Below are 15590 nucleotides of genomic sequence, written 5' to 3' on the forward strand. Positions count from 1 at the left end.
TGGAACTGTTTTTTTTTTAAGAGAAAAAGCAGTTGTAAGGAGATTTGATCGCGATATTCAAAATCAGGAAGGATTTGGACAGAGTAGATAGGGAGATTGCTGGAAGGACTGTGAACAGAAGGTCACAGATTTAAAGTAATAGTCAAAAGAAACAATGGTGACGTGAGGAAAACAGTTCATGCAGTGAGTGATTAGGATCTGGAATACATTTCCAGGTAGGTCCAATCAAGGCATTCAAGAGGGAATTGGATTGTTATCTGAAAAGGAGGGGCTACAGGAAGAAGGGGATAATGGGGGTGGCACCAGGAAAATTGCCCCTACTGTTGGTTTGGGCACTTTTATGTGAAGGGTAGCTACACTAAAATGAAGAGGCAGAACATTACGTATTGTAAATAGCAGGTTTCTCAGAGGCAGGACATGAAGCACTTAATTAATCCGATTATTGTAATGCTGGCAGCCTGCTGGTTTCTCACCCAAGTGGCCACTCTTCAAGTAGGAGCCCAGAGGGCAACAGCGGAGCCTGATCCTTGTTTTCTCCCGTGTACTTTCCAGCAAGAACCAGGTAGGAGGACTGGATCCCTGAATACTTTGCATTCCCAACCCAGTGATGTTGAGGCCAAATGCAGCCCAGGCTGAGACTGATCAATTTACACAGACTCAGAATCAAATAAATCTCATCATTCTTTTCCTCCAGGTTTGATCCCACTTTCTTGAATTTACAGATTCCACCCCCCGCCATTGTTTGTTTCCCCAGCAGTCCATTCTCCCTTTGTAAATGAGTTGATCTTTGCTGCACCCTTTCCAATGCCCTAACAGTCTGTCTTGTTGCAGTAGGCACAATTGTACACTTTATTTTGAACAGCTCTGTTTCTAGGCTGTAATGTTTACAGTGTGTGAGACTGCCACGGGTTATCCACATCATTCACTTTAAGTTTTAAAAAAAGGCAAGCGCACTATCTCATCTTATACCCTCTGCCTTGTCCATGGAGCAGTCACAGAATTCCGAGAGCATTGACACTGCTTTGCTTGGTTTTGTTCGATAGAGTCCACGCAGACCGTTCAGGCGCTCCAGTATTCAACTGTAGATGGTCCAGTAACTGCCAGCAGAGAACTAGAAATTAAAAATTTGAAAGAGGAGGTGGAAAAATTGAAACAACAAGCATTAGGTAATGTATTCAATTTTATGTTGCCATTCACACCAGTTTGCTGTGTTGGGATAATTATGTTGTTGTTCAAACCATGTGAATATTCTGAAGGTGCAATGTATCATGCCAGAACGGAGATTTTTTTTAAAAATGCGCGTTTTGATCTGCCTGAAAAGGTGGTGGGAGTTGAATCTGTAGTAACTTCCCAAAGGGAATTTGGTAAGTACTTGAAATCCGTGCAACTAAAGCTTGAAGATACCCAATGACCCAGCATCCACTGCTGTGTAGGGCAGAGAATTCCAAAGTTAAACAACCCTCTGAGAAAATAAATCCCTCCTTATCACCATTTTAAATGGGAGACCCCTTATTTTTAAACTACGCCTCCTAGTTCTAGATTTCCTCACAATCATCTTAGCATCAGCCCTTTTCAAGCCCCTTCAGAATGTGCTCTGACAAAGGGTCATCCTGATTCGAAACATTGGCTCTATTCTCTCTCCACAGATGCTGGCAGACCTGCTGAGATTTTACAGTCTTTTCTGTTTTGGTATTGTAAACCATATTCTATCTACAGTAAATCTTTCAAAGACTGCCTAGTCATGTAAACAGTTGCAATTGTTTATTCTAAAGCAACTGTCCCCTAAACAAGATTTCCTGTACTGACTTTTTGCAACATCTTTGAAAAACAGGCTTTATCAACTGTTATCTTCCTATACTGTAGGTAATGCATTAGTAGGTTTGAGCAGAAATAGAGGCTCAGAGTCCAGGAAAGACCTGGAAGGTAAAAATGGCCAATAGGGAGGGAGAAGACAGAAAACCTCTGAGAACTAAATACCATGAACTCTTACAGTAGCTGGAATATTCAAAAAAATATTACTTGGCCTCTTTGCCCATTTTCCCAATTAATATAGTCCTAGCTTTTAGAATCTCTCATTGTACCAATACCCTCTCATCATAGACAGTGACTGCTATGCATGAGATTGGGAGAGGGGAAAGATGAAAACTTATGTGCCAGAAGTGACACTGCAGCCAAAGAAGGAATAGTTATTACAAGGAGGTGTTCCTGCTGCAAGAGGACAAGGAGAAAGGGAAGATTCAAAGGCATTGTTATAGAAGGAGGAAAGTGGATGGGGGTCAGCATGAATTGACCGTGTGAAAACTGAACAAGTCTATGGAAAATTAACCTGGTGGATTCAGACAGGGAGAAATGGCCATGGAGTTGGAAGGTGAAAGCATGTTTGGAAGAGAGGCAGGAAAAAGTTGGAAGTTGGTAACTGGAGAGGGTGAAAGTGTTGAGATTGAACCTTTTCAGGAGGGTAAAGCTTTGAAAGAGAGGAGCAGGGCAAGAGGAGAGTCGATGTTGCAAGTAGACTTCAGCCTTGTAGAAGCTGGGTGTGGGGGCAGTAGACAGACGCTGTGGAGATTGTCTGATGAGGATGGAGCTATGGAGGAAGCTGTTACATATTGAGCTTCAGAGCTGGGATGTACCTGCTTTTCAGCATGAGAGGACCTGGCCATGGAGAGGGAGAAGTGATATTGTTTCAGTTGGTTAGCCACATCTGACAGTGACTGACCAGCTAACTGCCCATTTGAGCTTTGTACCCCTTAGATTGGAAACCTTTTTTTGTGATTACTGTGACTGATGAGCGAGTCAGGGAGCAAATAGTCTGATTTTACATTTCTGCGAATAACAGGCACATTTGGTTTGTCAGCCTAGATTGTAAGCTAAAGTGTTGAGCTCCGTAACAAAAGGTGAGAATGGTTCGAATTGAGCTACCCAAATAATCCATTTATCGGTTAATTACAGAATGGGTTATCATACACTTGCACACATGAGCCAAAGTAGGTTTGTGTTTCTTGCTGCCGGAGGTGATTTTAATTGAAACATAAAAGCTACAGAGACCCAAGTCTGAGACTGTTGAACTCTGCTGTCTCACTGACTGACCATCCAGCTGCATATTGCATTTCTGCATTCTGTTGCTGTGAATGTTATTTAAGCTTCCAGTACAAGTGAAAATTCAGATTTTTTTGTGTGTCCTGTTTGAATGATTTATAGCTTAATGCTTCTCAGCTGTGCAGTGTCCTAGAATCAATAGAAAGAGTTTCCCAGCACATGAAAAGCCTGTAGAGTGGACAACCCTCAGAGACAGCAATTGTGTTGTTTTCTCACTGGTGATACACATACATACCTTACTTTTGAGAGCTATTGCTCCTGCACACTTGAAACAGAGCAAAGATTGGTGAAGACAAATGTAGGTTCCTTACAGTCAGAAACAGGGGAATTTATAATGGGGAACAAAGAAATGGCCGACCAACTGAATGCATTCTTTGGTCTTCACAAAGGAGGACACAAATAACATATCAGAAACGTTAGAGAACACAGGATTTAGTGAGAGCGAGGATCTGAAGAATTTCAGTATTTGTAGATAAATGGTGTTGAGGAAACTGATGGGATTGAAGGCTGATAAATCCCCAGGGCCTGATAATCTACATCCCAGAGTACGTAAGTAGCCCTAGAACTGGTGGATGCATTGGTGGTCATCTTCCAAGATTCAGTAGACTCTGGAACGGTTCCGACAGATTGGAGGGTAGCTAATGTAACCCCACTATTTAAAAAGGGAGGTAGAGAGAAAACAGGAAATTATAGACCAGTCAGCCTGACGTCGGTAGTGGGGAAAATTGCAGATCCAATTATCAAAGATTTTATAGCAGGGCATTTGGTAAACAGTGGTAGAATCAGCCAGAGGCAGCATGGATTTATGAAAGGGAAATCATGTTTGATAAATCTACTAGAATTCTTCAAGGATGTAACTAGTAGAGTTGATGAGGGGGAACCAGTGGATGTGATTTATTTGGACTTTCAAAAAGATTTCAACAAAGTCCCACTTAAGAAATTAGCGTGTAAAATTAAAGTGCATGGGATTGGGTGTAGTGTATTGAGATCGATAGAAAACTGGTTGGCAGACAGGAAACAAAGAGTTGGAATAAACGGGTCATTTTCTGCATGGCAGGCAGTGATTAGTTTGTTACTGCATGGATCAGTGCTGGGTCCCAGCTATTCACAATATATATTAATGATTTAGATGAGGGAATTAAATATAATATTTCCAAATTTGCAGTGACACAAAGCTGGGAGGGAGGGTGATTGTGACGAGGATGCAGAGATCTTTCAGGGTGATTTGGACAGGCTGAGTGAGTGAGCAAATGTATGGCAGATGCAATATAATGTAGATAAATGTGAGGTTATCTACTTTGGTAACAAAAACAGGAAGACATTACTATCTGAATGGCTATAAAGTTTAAAGTTTATTTATTAGTGTCACAAGTAGGCTTATATTAACACTGCAATTAAGTTACTGTGAAAATCCTCTAGTCGTCACACTCCGGTGCCTGTTCGGGTCAATGCACCTAACCAGCACATCTTTCTGACTGGGAAGAAACTGGAGCACCGGGAGGAAACCCACGCAGACACGGGGATGAGGTGCAAACTCTGCACGGACAGTGGCCTGAACTGGGAATCGAACCTGCGTCCTTAGCACTGTGAGGCAGCAGTGCTAACCCTGTGCCACCGTGCCGCCCACAAATTAAGAAAGGAGCATGTGCAACAAGACCTGGGTGTCCTTGTACACCAGTCACTGAAAATAAGCATGCAGGTGCAATAGGCAGTAAAAAAGGCAAATGGTATGTTGGCCTTCATAGTGAGAGGATTCGACTACAGGAGCAGGGATGTCTTGCTGCAGTTATACAGGGCCTTGGAGAAGCCACATCAGGAATATTGTGTGCAGTTTTGATCACCTTATCTGAGAAAGAATGTTCTTTCTCTAGATGGAGTGCAGAGTTGGTTTACCATACTGATCCCTGGGATATGAGGAGAGTTTTGAGTCGGTTAGGAATATATTCGCTGGAGTTCAGAAGAGTATGGAGGGATATGATTGAAAGCTTTAAAATTCTAACAGCACTAGATAGGGCAGATGTAGGAGGGATGTTCTCGATGGTGAGGGTGTCCAGGACCAGAGGTGATAGTCTAAGGATACGGGGTAAACCATTTAAGACCGAGATGAGACATTTCTTCACCAGAGAGTTGTGAACCTGTGTTATTCACCACGAAAGAAAATAGTTGAGGCCAAAACATTGTATATTTTCAAAAAGGGGTTAGATATAGCTCTTAGGGTAAAGGATCAAATGATATGGGGGAAAGTGGAGCAGGCTCGAAGGCCAAATGTTCCTATTTTCTATGTTTTTATGTTGCACTATCATAGGAAATGGGTTGGGGCCCCCTGCCATGTGACACCACACTGAGAGCTTCCAGTTCAGTTCTCAGTTTGCATGAAAGCATTTGAGTTGTGACAATCGGCCTCAGTTCCCATGGATTCTGGAGGGAAGGAAGCACAGCAATGTTCCCTGCAGTAAGTGTGCATGGGTGTGAGAAGAGAATTGAGCTTCACTGTGATGCCCTACCCATTGTGTGAATGGTGACTTGGGTGATGTACTGGAGTGCTGCCAATATTGTGGAACCTGAGACTATAGTAAATCTGCTGATACATCCCAGCAGCAGTCACTATCACCAGAGAAGGAAGGGGATAGTCCAGACTAATGCAAAAGCTGCAGTAGTTTTTTATTATTAGAGTAAAAACAAGTTTAACGTTAAATAAGTTATTCCCTAATGGAGGCTTCCAGCACTGAGTGGATTTTGTATGAGGCAAATGGCAAAATCCAACCCAAAATAACAGGTTTGGGAAATTGCAGCGAAAATTCCAGGTACACAAAGGCAAGAGTCCCGTCTCCAATTATTGTTGAGCTTGTTTTAGTTGGTGCAGTGTGTCTGGCCAGCTTCCATCTTGTGTGTACAACTGCACAACTAGAAAAGTTACTTGGCAATGCCAATTTGAAGACCAACATCAGTGCTGTGCATGTCTGTAGTAGGGAAAATGCTGGAATCCATTATTAAAGAGGAGATAGCAGGGCATCTGGATAGAAATGGTTCGATCAATCAGACGCAGCATGGATTCATGAGGGGAAAGTCGTGCTTGACGAACATGTTGGATTTTTATGAAGATGTGACTAGGGCGGTTGATGGAGGAGAACCGGTGGATGCGGTGTTTTTGGATTTCCAAAAGGCGTTTGATAAGGTGCCCCATAAAAGGCTGCTGAAGAAGATTAGGGCACACGGAGTTGGGGGTAGTGTGTTAAAGTGGATTGGGGACTGGCTATCCGACAGGAAGCAAAGAGTCGGAATAAATGGGTGTTTTTCCGGTTGGAGGAAGTAACTAGTGGCGTGCCGCAGGGATCGGTACTCGGGCCGCAACTATTTACCATTTATATAGATGATCTGGAGGAGGGGACGGAGTGTAGGGTAACAAAGTTTGCAGACGACACAAAGATAAGTGGAAAAGTGAATCGTGTGGAGGACGGAGAAGATCTGCAGAGAGATTTGGACAGGCTGAGTGAGTGGGCGAGGATATGGCAAATGGAGTATAACGTTGATAAATGCGAGGTTATACACTTTGGAGGAAATAATAACAAATGGGATTACTATCTCAATGGAAACAAATTAAAGCATGCTACTGTGCAAAGGGACCTGGGGGTCCTTGTGCATGAGACGCAAAAGCCCAGTCTGCAGGTACAACAGGTGATCAAGAAGGCAAATGGGATGTTGGCCTATATTGCGAGGGGGATAGAATATAAAAGCAGGGATGTCTTGATGCACCTGTACAGGGCATTGGTGAGGCCGCAGCTGGAATACTGTGTGCAGTATTGGTCCCCTTATATGAGGAAGGATATATTGGCATTGGAGGGAGTGCAGAGAAGGTTCACCAGGTTGATACCGGAGATGAGGGGTTTGGATTATGAGGAGAGGCTGAGGAGATTGGGTTTGTACTCGTTGGAGTTTAGAAGGATGAGGGGGGATCTTATGGAGACTTATAAGATAATGCGGGGGCTGGATAGGGTGGAGGCGGAGAGATTCTTTCCACTTAGTAAGGAAGTTAAAACTAGAGGACACAGCCTCAAAATAAAGGGGGGTCGGTTTAAGACAGAGTTGAGGAGGAACTTCTTCTCCCAGAGGGTGGTGAATCTCTGGAATTCTCTGCCCACTGAGGTGGTGGAGGCTACCTCGCTGAATATGTTTAAAGCGCGGATGGATGGATTCCTGATCGGTAAGGGAATTAAGGGTTATGGGGATCAGGCGGGTAAGTGGTACTGATCCACGTCAGATCAGCCATGATCTTATTGAATGGCGGGGCAGGCTCGAGGGGCTAGATGGCCTACTCCTGCTCCTATTTAAAAAAAAAACATTGCAGTCAGATCATGTGATCTTGAGACTTTTATTGTGCCACATTGTTGGCTGTATGTGCTTGTGGGGCTTTGTTGAGGTGTTTAAAGTTATCTGATGCTACCTATGGCCTGTGTGTGCTTGTAGAGGAACTCTGACATAGTTAGCTAGGATTGTCATTGCTAGCCTCAAGGAATTACAACTGGGAAAAAACCACGAGAATATTCATGGTTCAGACCGTCAAAGGAATTTCAGTGAAGAGCTTGATGGATGGATTATTGTCCTTGGAAATGCTTCTCTATGTGCCACATTTTGGATCAAGCAGCAATGTAAAATTTAACGTTGCAGAAGGATATTTGTTGTCCAGTTTTAATTTATTTCATAAAGGAATCAAACCTGGGTTTCTATGTCCTTTGCACAGTAAAATGTTAGCACACTACATTTCAGTTCCACATTATGTCAGGCAATAACATTAGGAGCTTCTTTCACCTTCGCCCTACTTCTCTTTAGCCTGCTTTCCATTAAGCCCCCAGTCTCCAAGAGAACTGAGCAGAATCCTTCAGAATGAGAGAACCCAGAATGAAATGTGAACAATTTGACTGTAATCGCAGCCTGCTGACCCTTGTCCTCTGCATTTTTAGTCTGAGCAGTTTGGAAGGCACTTGTGCAAAAGAGGGGGAACTGCAGAGGTGGGGAAATCATTTAGCCCGCGGCAGTGCATTACACTGACATTAAACATTGGGGAACCGCGTACTTATGACAAGTCAACATGAGAGAAAGAAAGGGACATTATTATCAAAGGGGTTCAGTGCTATCGTCGGCAAATTCTGAATGAAATCTGCTTTTCTTAAAAAAAAATATTGGCTCAGTTTGTCAGGCATTTCATTCTTAAATCCTATAGGGAATTTGATAAAACATGACATTTTGTGTATTTAGAACACCATGTGTTTTCAATTTTAGGAGAGGGTGGTCAGAGTTCTAGCTTTGCTTTGAGCTTTAAAGTAGTAACTGAATAACAAATATTCATTTTATCAAATATGGGAAAATCCGTACTTACTTTACACTTATTTACTTGTATGGACTATTGAACAAGCCCGGAAATATTTTAACTGCACTCGGTGAAATTAACCTGGCCAGTGCAAAACAGGCGCATTGTCAGCCGGTGTTCCATATTACACCACCCACTATTTCCTTTTCCATTAAAGTCTTGAACGATTAAGAAACAACTGCCAAGCTTTGCCAACATTTATGAACTTATGCTGTGCTTGTGGTATGTGGTCTTAATGTTTGGTCCCCCATGATTTACTTTGGGGATCATGTAGAGGTAATGTGACAAAGTACTTCCGATTGAACTCTTAACTACATCAAAGGAATGATATAGGAATGAATTAATAGAAGAGTTTGTTTGTTTAATTTTGTTTTAGCTATTTGCCTTCGCTCTAAACGAGGAGAAATTCAACACGAGGACATTTCACTCGCAGTTTTTTGATGCTTGTTTTGGAATAGCGTGCTGTTTTTGGCACCTGGCTTCAGAAGTGCCCGAATGAATTGTAGAGGGAAGGCAGCCAGGGTGACTCTTGGATTCAAAAGTTATGGAAAGACTGGAAGAATTGGATTTGTTCATTGAAGGGAAGCACGTTAATCAATAACTTAAGTGCTTAAGAAATTTGATTGGGGTAAACAACAGTCCTGTGTACCGAGAGAGTAAGTAGGGGCAGAACTGGAGAAGGGGAAGCACTGAAGTGGGTGCGCCACTTTCTTCCAAGCCTGCTAATAAATTTAAGTGAGCCCAAGGATTTGGGCCCACGTTGGCTGATAGCCTCCTGATGGCCACATATTTCATGCAAAGTTGTTTAAATTAGCATCCACCACTCTTCAGTTGTACTAATTTTGGATTTTTTATTTTTCTGAATGAGAATAAAGGTAGCTCCTTGACCAAAGGAGCTCTTACATTGACTTTATATGTTTCTGTAGGGGTTTTATCAGAGACTATGTATTGAGCTTAACTTGAGCTAATACAAAGACTCACGACACAGTATCCTGGTGTAAAATGCTTCTTTTTGACCAGCCCACGCTGTGGGCTGGGCAATCCAACTCTTCTCTGAAGTTACATCACAATGGCAATACAATTATACAACTTCCAAAAGAATCTTACCTGCGAGCCAATCATCATTATTACAAGTCAGTCATCATTAGTGAATGTCATATTCCTTGGCCAATTGCAGATATTCTCTGACACCATTAGAACAATAAATTCTAACATAAGAACATAAGAAATAGGAGCAGGAGTAGGCCATCTAGCCCCTCGAGCCTGCCCCGCCATTCAATAAGATCATGGCTGATCTGAAGTGGATCAGTTCCACTTACCCGCCTGATCCCTATAACCCCTAATTCCCTTACCGATCAGGAATCCATCTATCCGTGATTTAAACATATTCAGCAAGGTAGCCTCCACCACTTCAGTGGGCAGAGAATTCCAGAGATTCACCACCCTCTGAGAAAAGAAGTTCCTCCTCAACTCTGTCCTAAACTGACCCCCCTTTATTTTGAGGCTGTGCCCTCTAGTTCTAGTTTCCTTTCTAAGTGGAAAGAATCTCTCCATCTCTACCCTATCCAGCCCCTTCATTATCTTATAGGTCTCTATAAGATCCCCCCTCAGCCTTCTAAATTCCAAGAATACAAACCCAATCTGCTCAGTCTCTCACGATTTCTCTAACGATTTCTGTCTGACTTTCCTATGGCCACCTTGCCTAAACTCTTATCTGGTAGTATACTTGGCTTATTCATTAGCTGTCTGGTGTCCTTGTTCAATGAATGTCTCGTCACTGAGCTGTCTGGTATTCATGCTGATAAGAGTCATGCTTCTATAAGTGTATTATTAGAAGGAATGTGGTTCACTTTACTGGCCTATTTTCCCATGATGCCTTAGAACTTAGTGTCATTAGCCATGCTGTATGCTTCTTCAGTAACACGCTTTTCAGAAGTACATGTTTAAATTCTCTGACTGTGGTTATATGTGTTTCTATGCAGACAGTACCTCTGTAAAATATGTATAAGAAAGTCTGTGATTCTTATCCTAAACTAATCCACTCTGTTTTCATAGTCTTTATCAGTGTTTTAAATCCCAGAGTATTTTGCTGTCCTCTAACAGTTTCCATGCTGAAATTTCAAGTATCTTTTTAGTAATTCTGATTGATATTTTTCTCCTATTTCTGAAATTTTAATTTTCAAACAGTTTTTAAAATCTTTGTTTTTAAAACATTTTGAATACAATATTTAATTGTTGAGGTGGTACAAGACAAAAGTAAGCATGCTGGAGAGATTGGCAGTGTTACTGCAGACAGTGTCAGGGAGCTGCCTCAATATGCTCCTAGTCAGCAGGACAGTATCCCATCTGCAATACGGATGGCACTGCAAGTAATTCTTCAATTCATTCACAGAATGTGGGTATTTCTGGCATGGCCTGCATTTATTATCTGTTGCACTGCAACTGAGTAACTTCCTAGGCAATTTCAGAGAGCAGTTAAGAGCCAACCACATTGATATGGGTCTGGAATCACATGTAGTACAGACGGTTACTAAAGCACATAAGTTTTTATAGCAACCCAGTATTTTCATGATCACCATTATTAGACTAGCTTTTCATTCCAGATTTAATTAAGTGAAATCGCCAGTCGCTGTGGTGACTTGAACTCAAGTTTTTGAATCATTAGGCCAATGTTCTGGATTGCTAGTGTAGTCACATAACCATGCCCCCAAAAACCCTCGTAGAAAGGCAATCAGTGGATGATTATTATTCTGATATCTAGAAGAAACACCATCTCCTGAAGACTTCACAAATGCAGGCACCATCCTGGAGTCAACAGTCTACCACTGTTTGTGTTTTGCCCTCCTTCAGGAGAGTGACATGTTATTGACATGGATCCTGTACCACAACTGGCAAACCTGTGCAACCCAACTGTGTTTTTTCAGCTGTGAACACAGGTATAAAAAGAACTTTATGCTGTGCCCAAGTGGGTCATTTTATCTTCCTCGCTGCCAGCCTGCCTCTGCTTGTGCTAACACTGTATGGGATCATTTCTGACATTCTGGAATTGTTATATAAGCAAATATCTTCAGCTGAGGAGAGCTCCTTCTGACTCTTTTTAACTCAATCCCATAAAAAACATCTAACTTACATAAATTACATGCGTTGTTCCACCTTGAGCTAGCTTATTGTCTTTGCATTGCATTTGTGGAGTTTCTGTTGGTTTGCTATGTGCTGATTGCTTATATAGTTGGCTTGCTGGGTATTAGGACTTCCATTGTGTGAATCCTGGGACAGATGACTCTTTTTGTATGTTGGGTTCAGAGCAGCAACATTATTGTATTTGGTTTTGTGGTTGTTGGGACAGCCAGGTGTTGTATTGTGTTTGTGCTCAGGCAGCTGGTGTGGAGGGGTGGTTTAAAATGGGTAACAGATGGCATTACTGTAAGGTGAAGTAACCAATTTTCATGCTACTTGTTCCAGATTGTGGTCAGTTGGAGCAGCAACTCGAAGAAGCCAGTCTGATCAGAAGAGATTTTGAAGATGGCTGTAGGCAAATTAAATCACTTGAGAAGCAAATCAAATTGGCAAAGCAGGAGAAAGACGATCTTCAAAAGGTAATTGCATATTCATGATCAGTTGCTTCGGTCATTTGACAGGTTGAGTGTGCTAGAACGGTGGCTGCATTTTTGTGAAAGATGGTTTAATTGTGCTACTTGCAAGTATTTGATAAAACGTATGCAAGACCTGTTATTTCCCTGTTGGTGATATCAAACCTTGATGAATCATGTGCTTTCCATGCGTGCTTGCAACATTCATCAACAGCAAAGCAAAAGCAGAAAAATTGAGTGGAATCCTGAGATAAAGAGAACCCCCCCCCCCCCCGGAAACACAGCAGGGCTATCATCTGAAAGGAAAAAGCTGTCCCAGTGTTTGACGGACTTCCTGGCTGAACCATTTTTATAGAAACATGCAGCAGGATTTTTCGGATAGTGGATTTCCTGCTACCCGAAGGTTCAGAGAATGCTACAAGAAACATTAATTGTCTGGAAACATCTTCCATCCCCTGACTCAAGTGGGAGCCCTACTCAGAGAGCTGCTGACCATTCTGATTGGTCGCCAGCTCGGTCCCAGTGGCAGCAGCAGCCAGAACTGGGACTACAAGCAGCGCCCAAGTCCCAGGTAAGTGTGGGGTGAAGCCTGAGGGGTGTCAGGGTCCAAGTGAGAAGAGCACCTGCAGGGGGCACACCTTGGTGGGAAGGGGGTGCCCAATGTTGAAAGGGTACCCTTGAGAGAAGCATCGTCCCACCTGGGTCCCAAGCAGGATGACCTGCCAGGATTACCCCCTGCCTCTGAACTCCTTCCCAACAGCCGACAAATTGGGGGCAAGGTGGGAAGCAGCCCGTAAGTGCTAAATGGCCTCGCCAACCCCATGTAAAATTGTGGACAGGTTAGGGACGGGATGGAGGATAAGGGAAATGCTATCTGGGAATTTTCAGTACTATTCCCTGCAAACCTGACAGCAGGACACTATAAAATCCTACACTTTGAAAATGTAGGGCACAGAGGAAACCCATTTGGCTTAATGTGTCTGTGTCAGCCAAAAACAAGAGTAAACGAGCCTGATTCTACTTCTAACTCTTGGTCAGTAGCTCTGACAGTAAATGGAATCTCAAACACATACCAAATATTTTAAAATATGATGAGGGTTTCTGCGTCTCCTACTCTTTCAGTCAGTGAGAACCAGACCTGCCCCCTCCCCACCCCCTGAGTGAATCATTTCTCCTCTAATCCTCTTAATTAATTTAAATCTATGCTCTGGTTATTGGCCTCTTTAATAAGGAAAATATTTTCTTCTTATCCACTCTATCTCAAGCCCTTATAATTTTCTACATTTCAACTAAACCTCCTCCTACCTCCTCTGATCCAAAAAAGACAACCTCAGCTGATCTGATCTCTCTCATGGTTCAAATTCTCAATTTCTGGCAATATCCATGTAAACTTTGTCTATTTCTTACTGATGCATTCATATCATTTTTGTAATGGAGTAATTAGAACCATATTCTAGTTGTGGCTTAATTCATTTTTTTAATACACTCCTAGTATCGTTTTTATTCTGTGTCTGGTCCGTAATGGGAAGTATTCCATATACCTTCTTGACCGACTAATCTACCTGTCCTTCTAACTTCAAGGATTGGAATATCTGTGGAGAGAGAGAACAGAGTTAATATTTCAGGTCGATGTTATGACCACAACAGAGGTTATTGCTGAACAAGCCAGATTCCAGAGGGAAAACTGTCTTACTGATTTTGAAAACAAGGAGGAAAAGCTATGGACCCCAAAAGCATAGAATTCCAGAAACACCTTTAGAATTTTAAAAATTAAAAGGTTTATTTTTTTAAAGTCTTGCAGAAGAACCCCCCAAAAAAACACTTGTCCAAAAATACACAATATACTTGTATAAGTATACAAATATTTAAATACACTCTCTTGGCAACAACTCTAGATTTTTAACTATAACAATCCAGCGGTTTAACCCAAGGCAAGGAACAACTGTCATTTTAAAAAAGGTACACCACACAACTTCTCAAATACTTCCACTCAGAGAACTGTGGACGCCAAAGTCCTTCTGATCTTCTGTACTTTTCAGGGTCCTACCATTCATAATATAATTCTTTGCCTGATTAGCTCCCTCATAATCTTGTACACCTCTATCAGATTACATACCAACCGACTCAAGAACAGCTTCTTCCCTGCTGCCATCAGACTTTTGAACGGACCTACCTCGCACTAAGTTGATCTTTCTCTACACCCTAACTATGACTGTAGCTACATTCTGCACTCTCTTCTTTCCTTCTCTGTGAATGGTACGCTTTGTATAGTGCGCAAGAAACAATACTTTTCACTGTATGCTAATACATGTGACAATAATAAATCAAATCAAAGTCCCCTCTCAACTGTTGCTGCTCCAAGAGAGCTAAGGGCCCCAAAGTGGTTATGAAGGCATTTGGGATACATACCTTTATTAGCCAAGGCATAGAATACAAGATGTGGAGATGCCGGCGTTGGACTGGGGTAAATACAGTAAGAGTTTTAACAACACCAGGTTAAAGTCCAACAGGTTTATTTGGTAGCAAATGCCATTAGCTTTTGGAGCGCTGCTCCTTCGTCAGATGGAGGTTATCCATCTGACAAAGGAGCAGCGCTCCGAAAGCGAATGGCATTTGCTACCAAATAAACCTGTTGGACTTTAACATAGAATACAAGAGCAGGGAGATCATGTTGGAACAGTATATGGCCCCAAGTTCATTACCTCACACCTTTTTGAGTTGAATTCCATTTGCCGCTGCTCTGCCCAAACTTGTAACATCAGGAATCTGTGGAGATGCGCTCCTAGGTCCCTCTGTTCTTCTGCACTTCTCAATATCTTACTATTCATTCTTCCCTTTACCCTTTCCTCCTTTGTCCTCCCCATATTTGTAACCCCACACTTCTCTGGAGTGAATTCCATTTCCAACACTTTTACCCACCTGACCAATCCATTGCTATCATCCTGAAGTGTAATGCATTCCTCCTCATTACTAACCACACAGTCAATTATTTTACTTCCAAACTTCTTAATCATTTCCCTCCATTTAAGTCAAAATCACTGAAGAATATTACACAAAGCGAGAGATTCAATACTGAGCCCTGTGGAACCCACAGAAACATCCTTCCTGTCACAAAAATACCCATCGACCATTATCCTCACTGACTCTGAACCAATTGAGAGTCCAACTTGCCTCTTTCCATGGATTTGATGAACTTTTAATTTTCTGATCCGTCTGCCGTGTGGGACCTTGTCAAAAGCCTTTTGAAAATCTATCTAATGTCCTCATTGAATCTCCTTGTTATCTCCTCAAAACATTCAAGCAAGTTAGTCAAATGAAATGGGGGTGATTCTCTGCTCCCAGTAGCTGGAGGCAGGATTGCCACTGGCTGATTGAATTGGGCGTCAGAGTTAGCACAGGAATCACGTCAAACCCGTTGCGATTCTACCAGCCTGCCCCACCAGCCCCGGTCAGTTCCCACCCACATGCTGAAAATGTAATTTACATGTTATTACTGGGTTTGAGGCTGGATGCTGGTATGCTGCTGTACCGCCCCTCCG

The 15590-nt window shown here is 42.3% G+C and overlaps 1 protein-coding gene across 1 annotated transcript in view; it reads left to right on the top strand.

Annotated features, from left to right (window-relative positions):
• LOC144493948 (serine/threonine-protein kinase MRCK alpha-like) overlaps positions 1–15590 on the top strand; it is a 498859-nt gene that overhangs the window by 349398 nt on the left and 133871 nt on the right. The window contains exons 11-12 of the mRNA XM_078213524.1: positions 1044–1166; positions 11924–12057. Of these exons, the coding sequence (XP_078069650.1) occupies positions 1044–1166; positions 11924–12057 (257 nt within the window). The remainder of the gene's footprint in view (positions 1–1043; positions 1167–11923; positions 12058–15590) is intronic.

The sequence above is a fragment of the Mustelus asterias genome, chromosome 5 (assembly GCF_964213995.1).
Source record: "Mustelus asterias chromosome 5, sMusAst1.hap1.1, whole genome shotgun sequence".
NCBI lineage: Eukaryota > Metazoa > Chordata > Chondrichthyes > Carcharhiniformes > Triakidae > Mustelus > Mustelus asterias.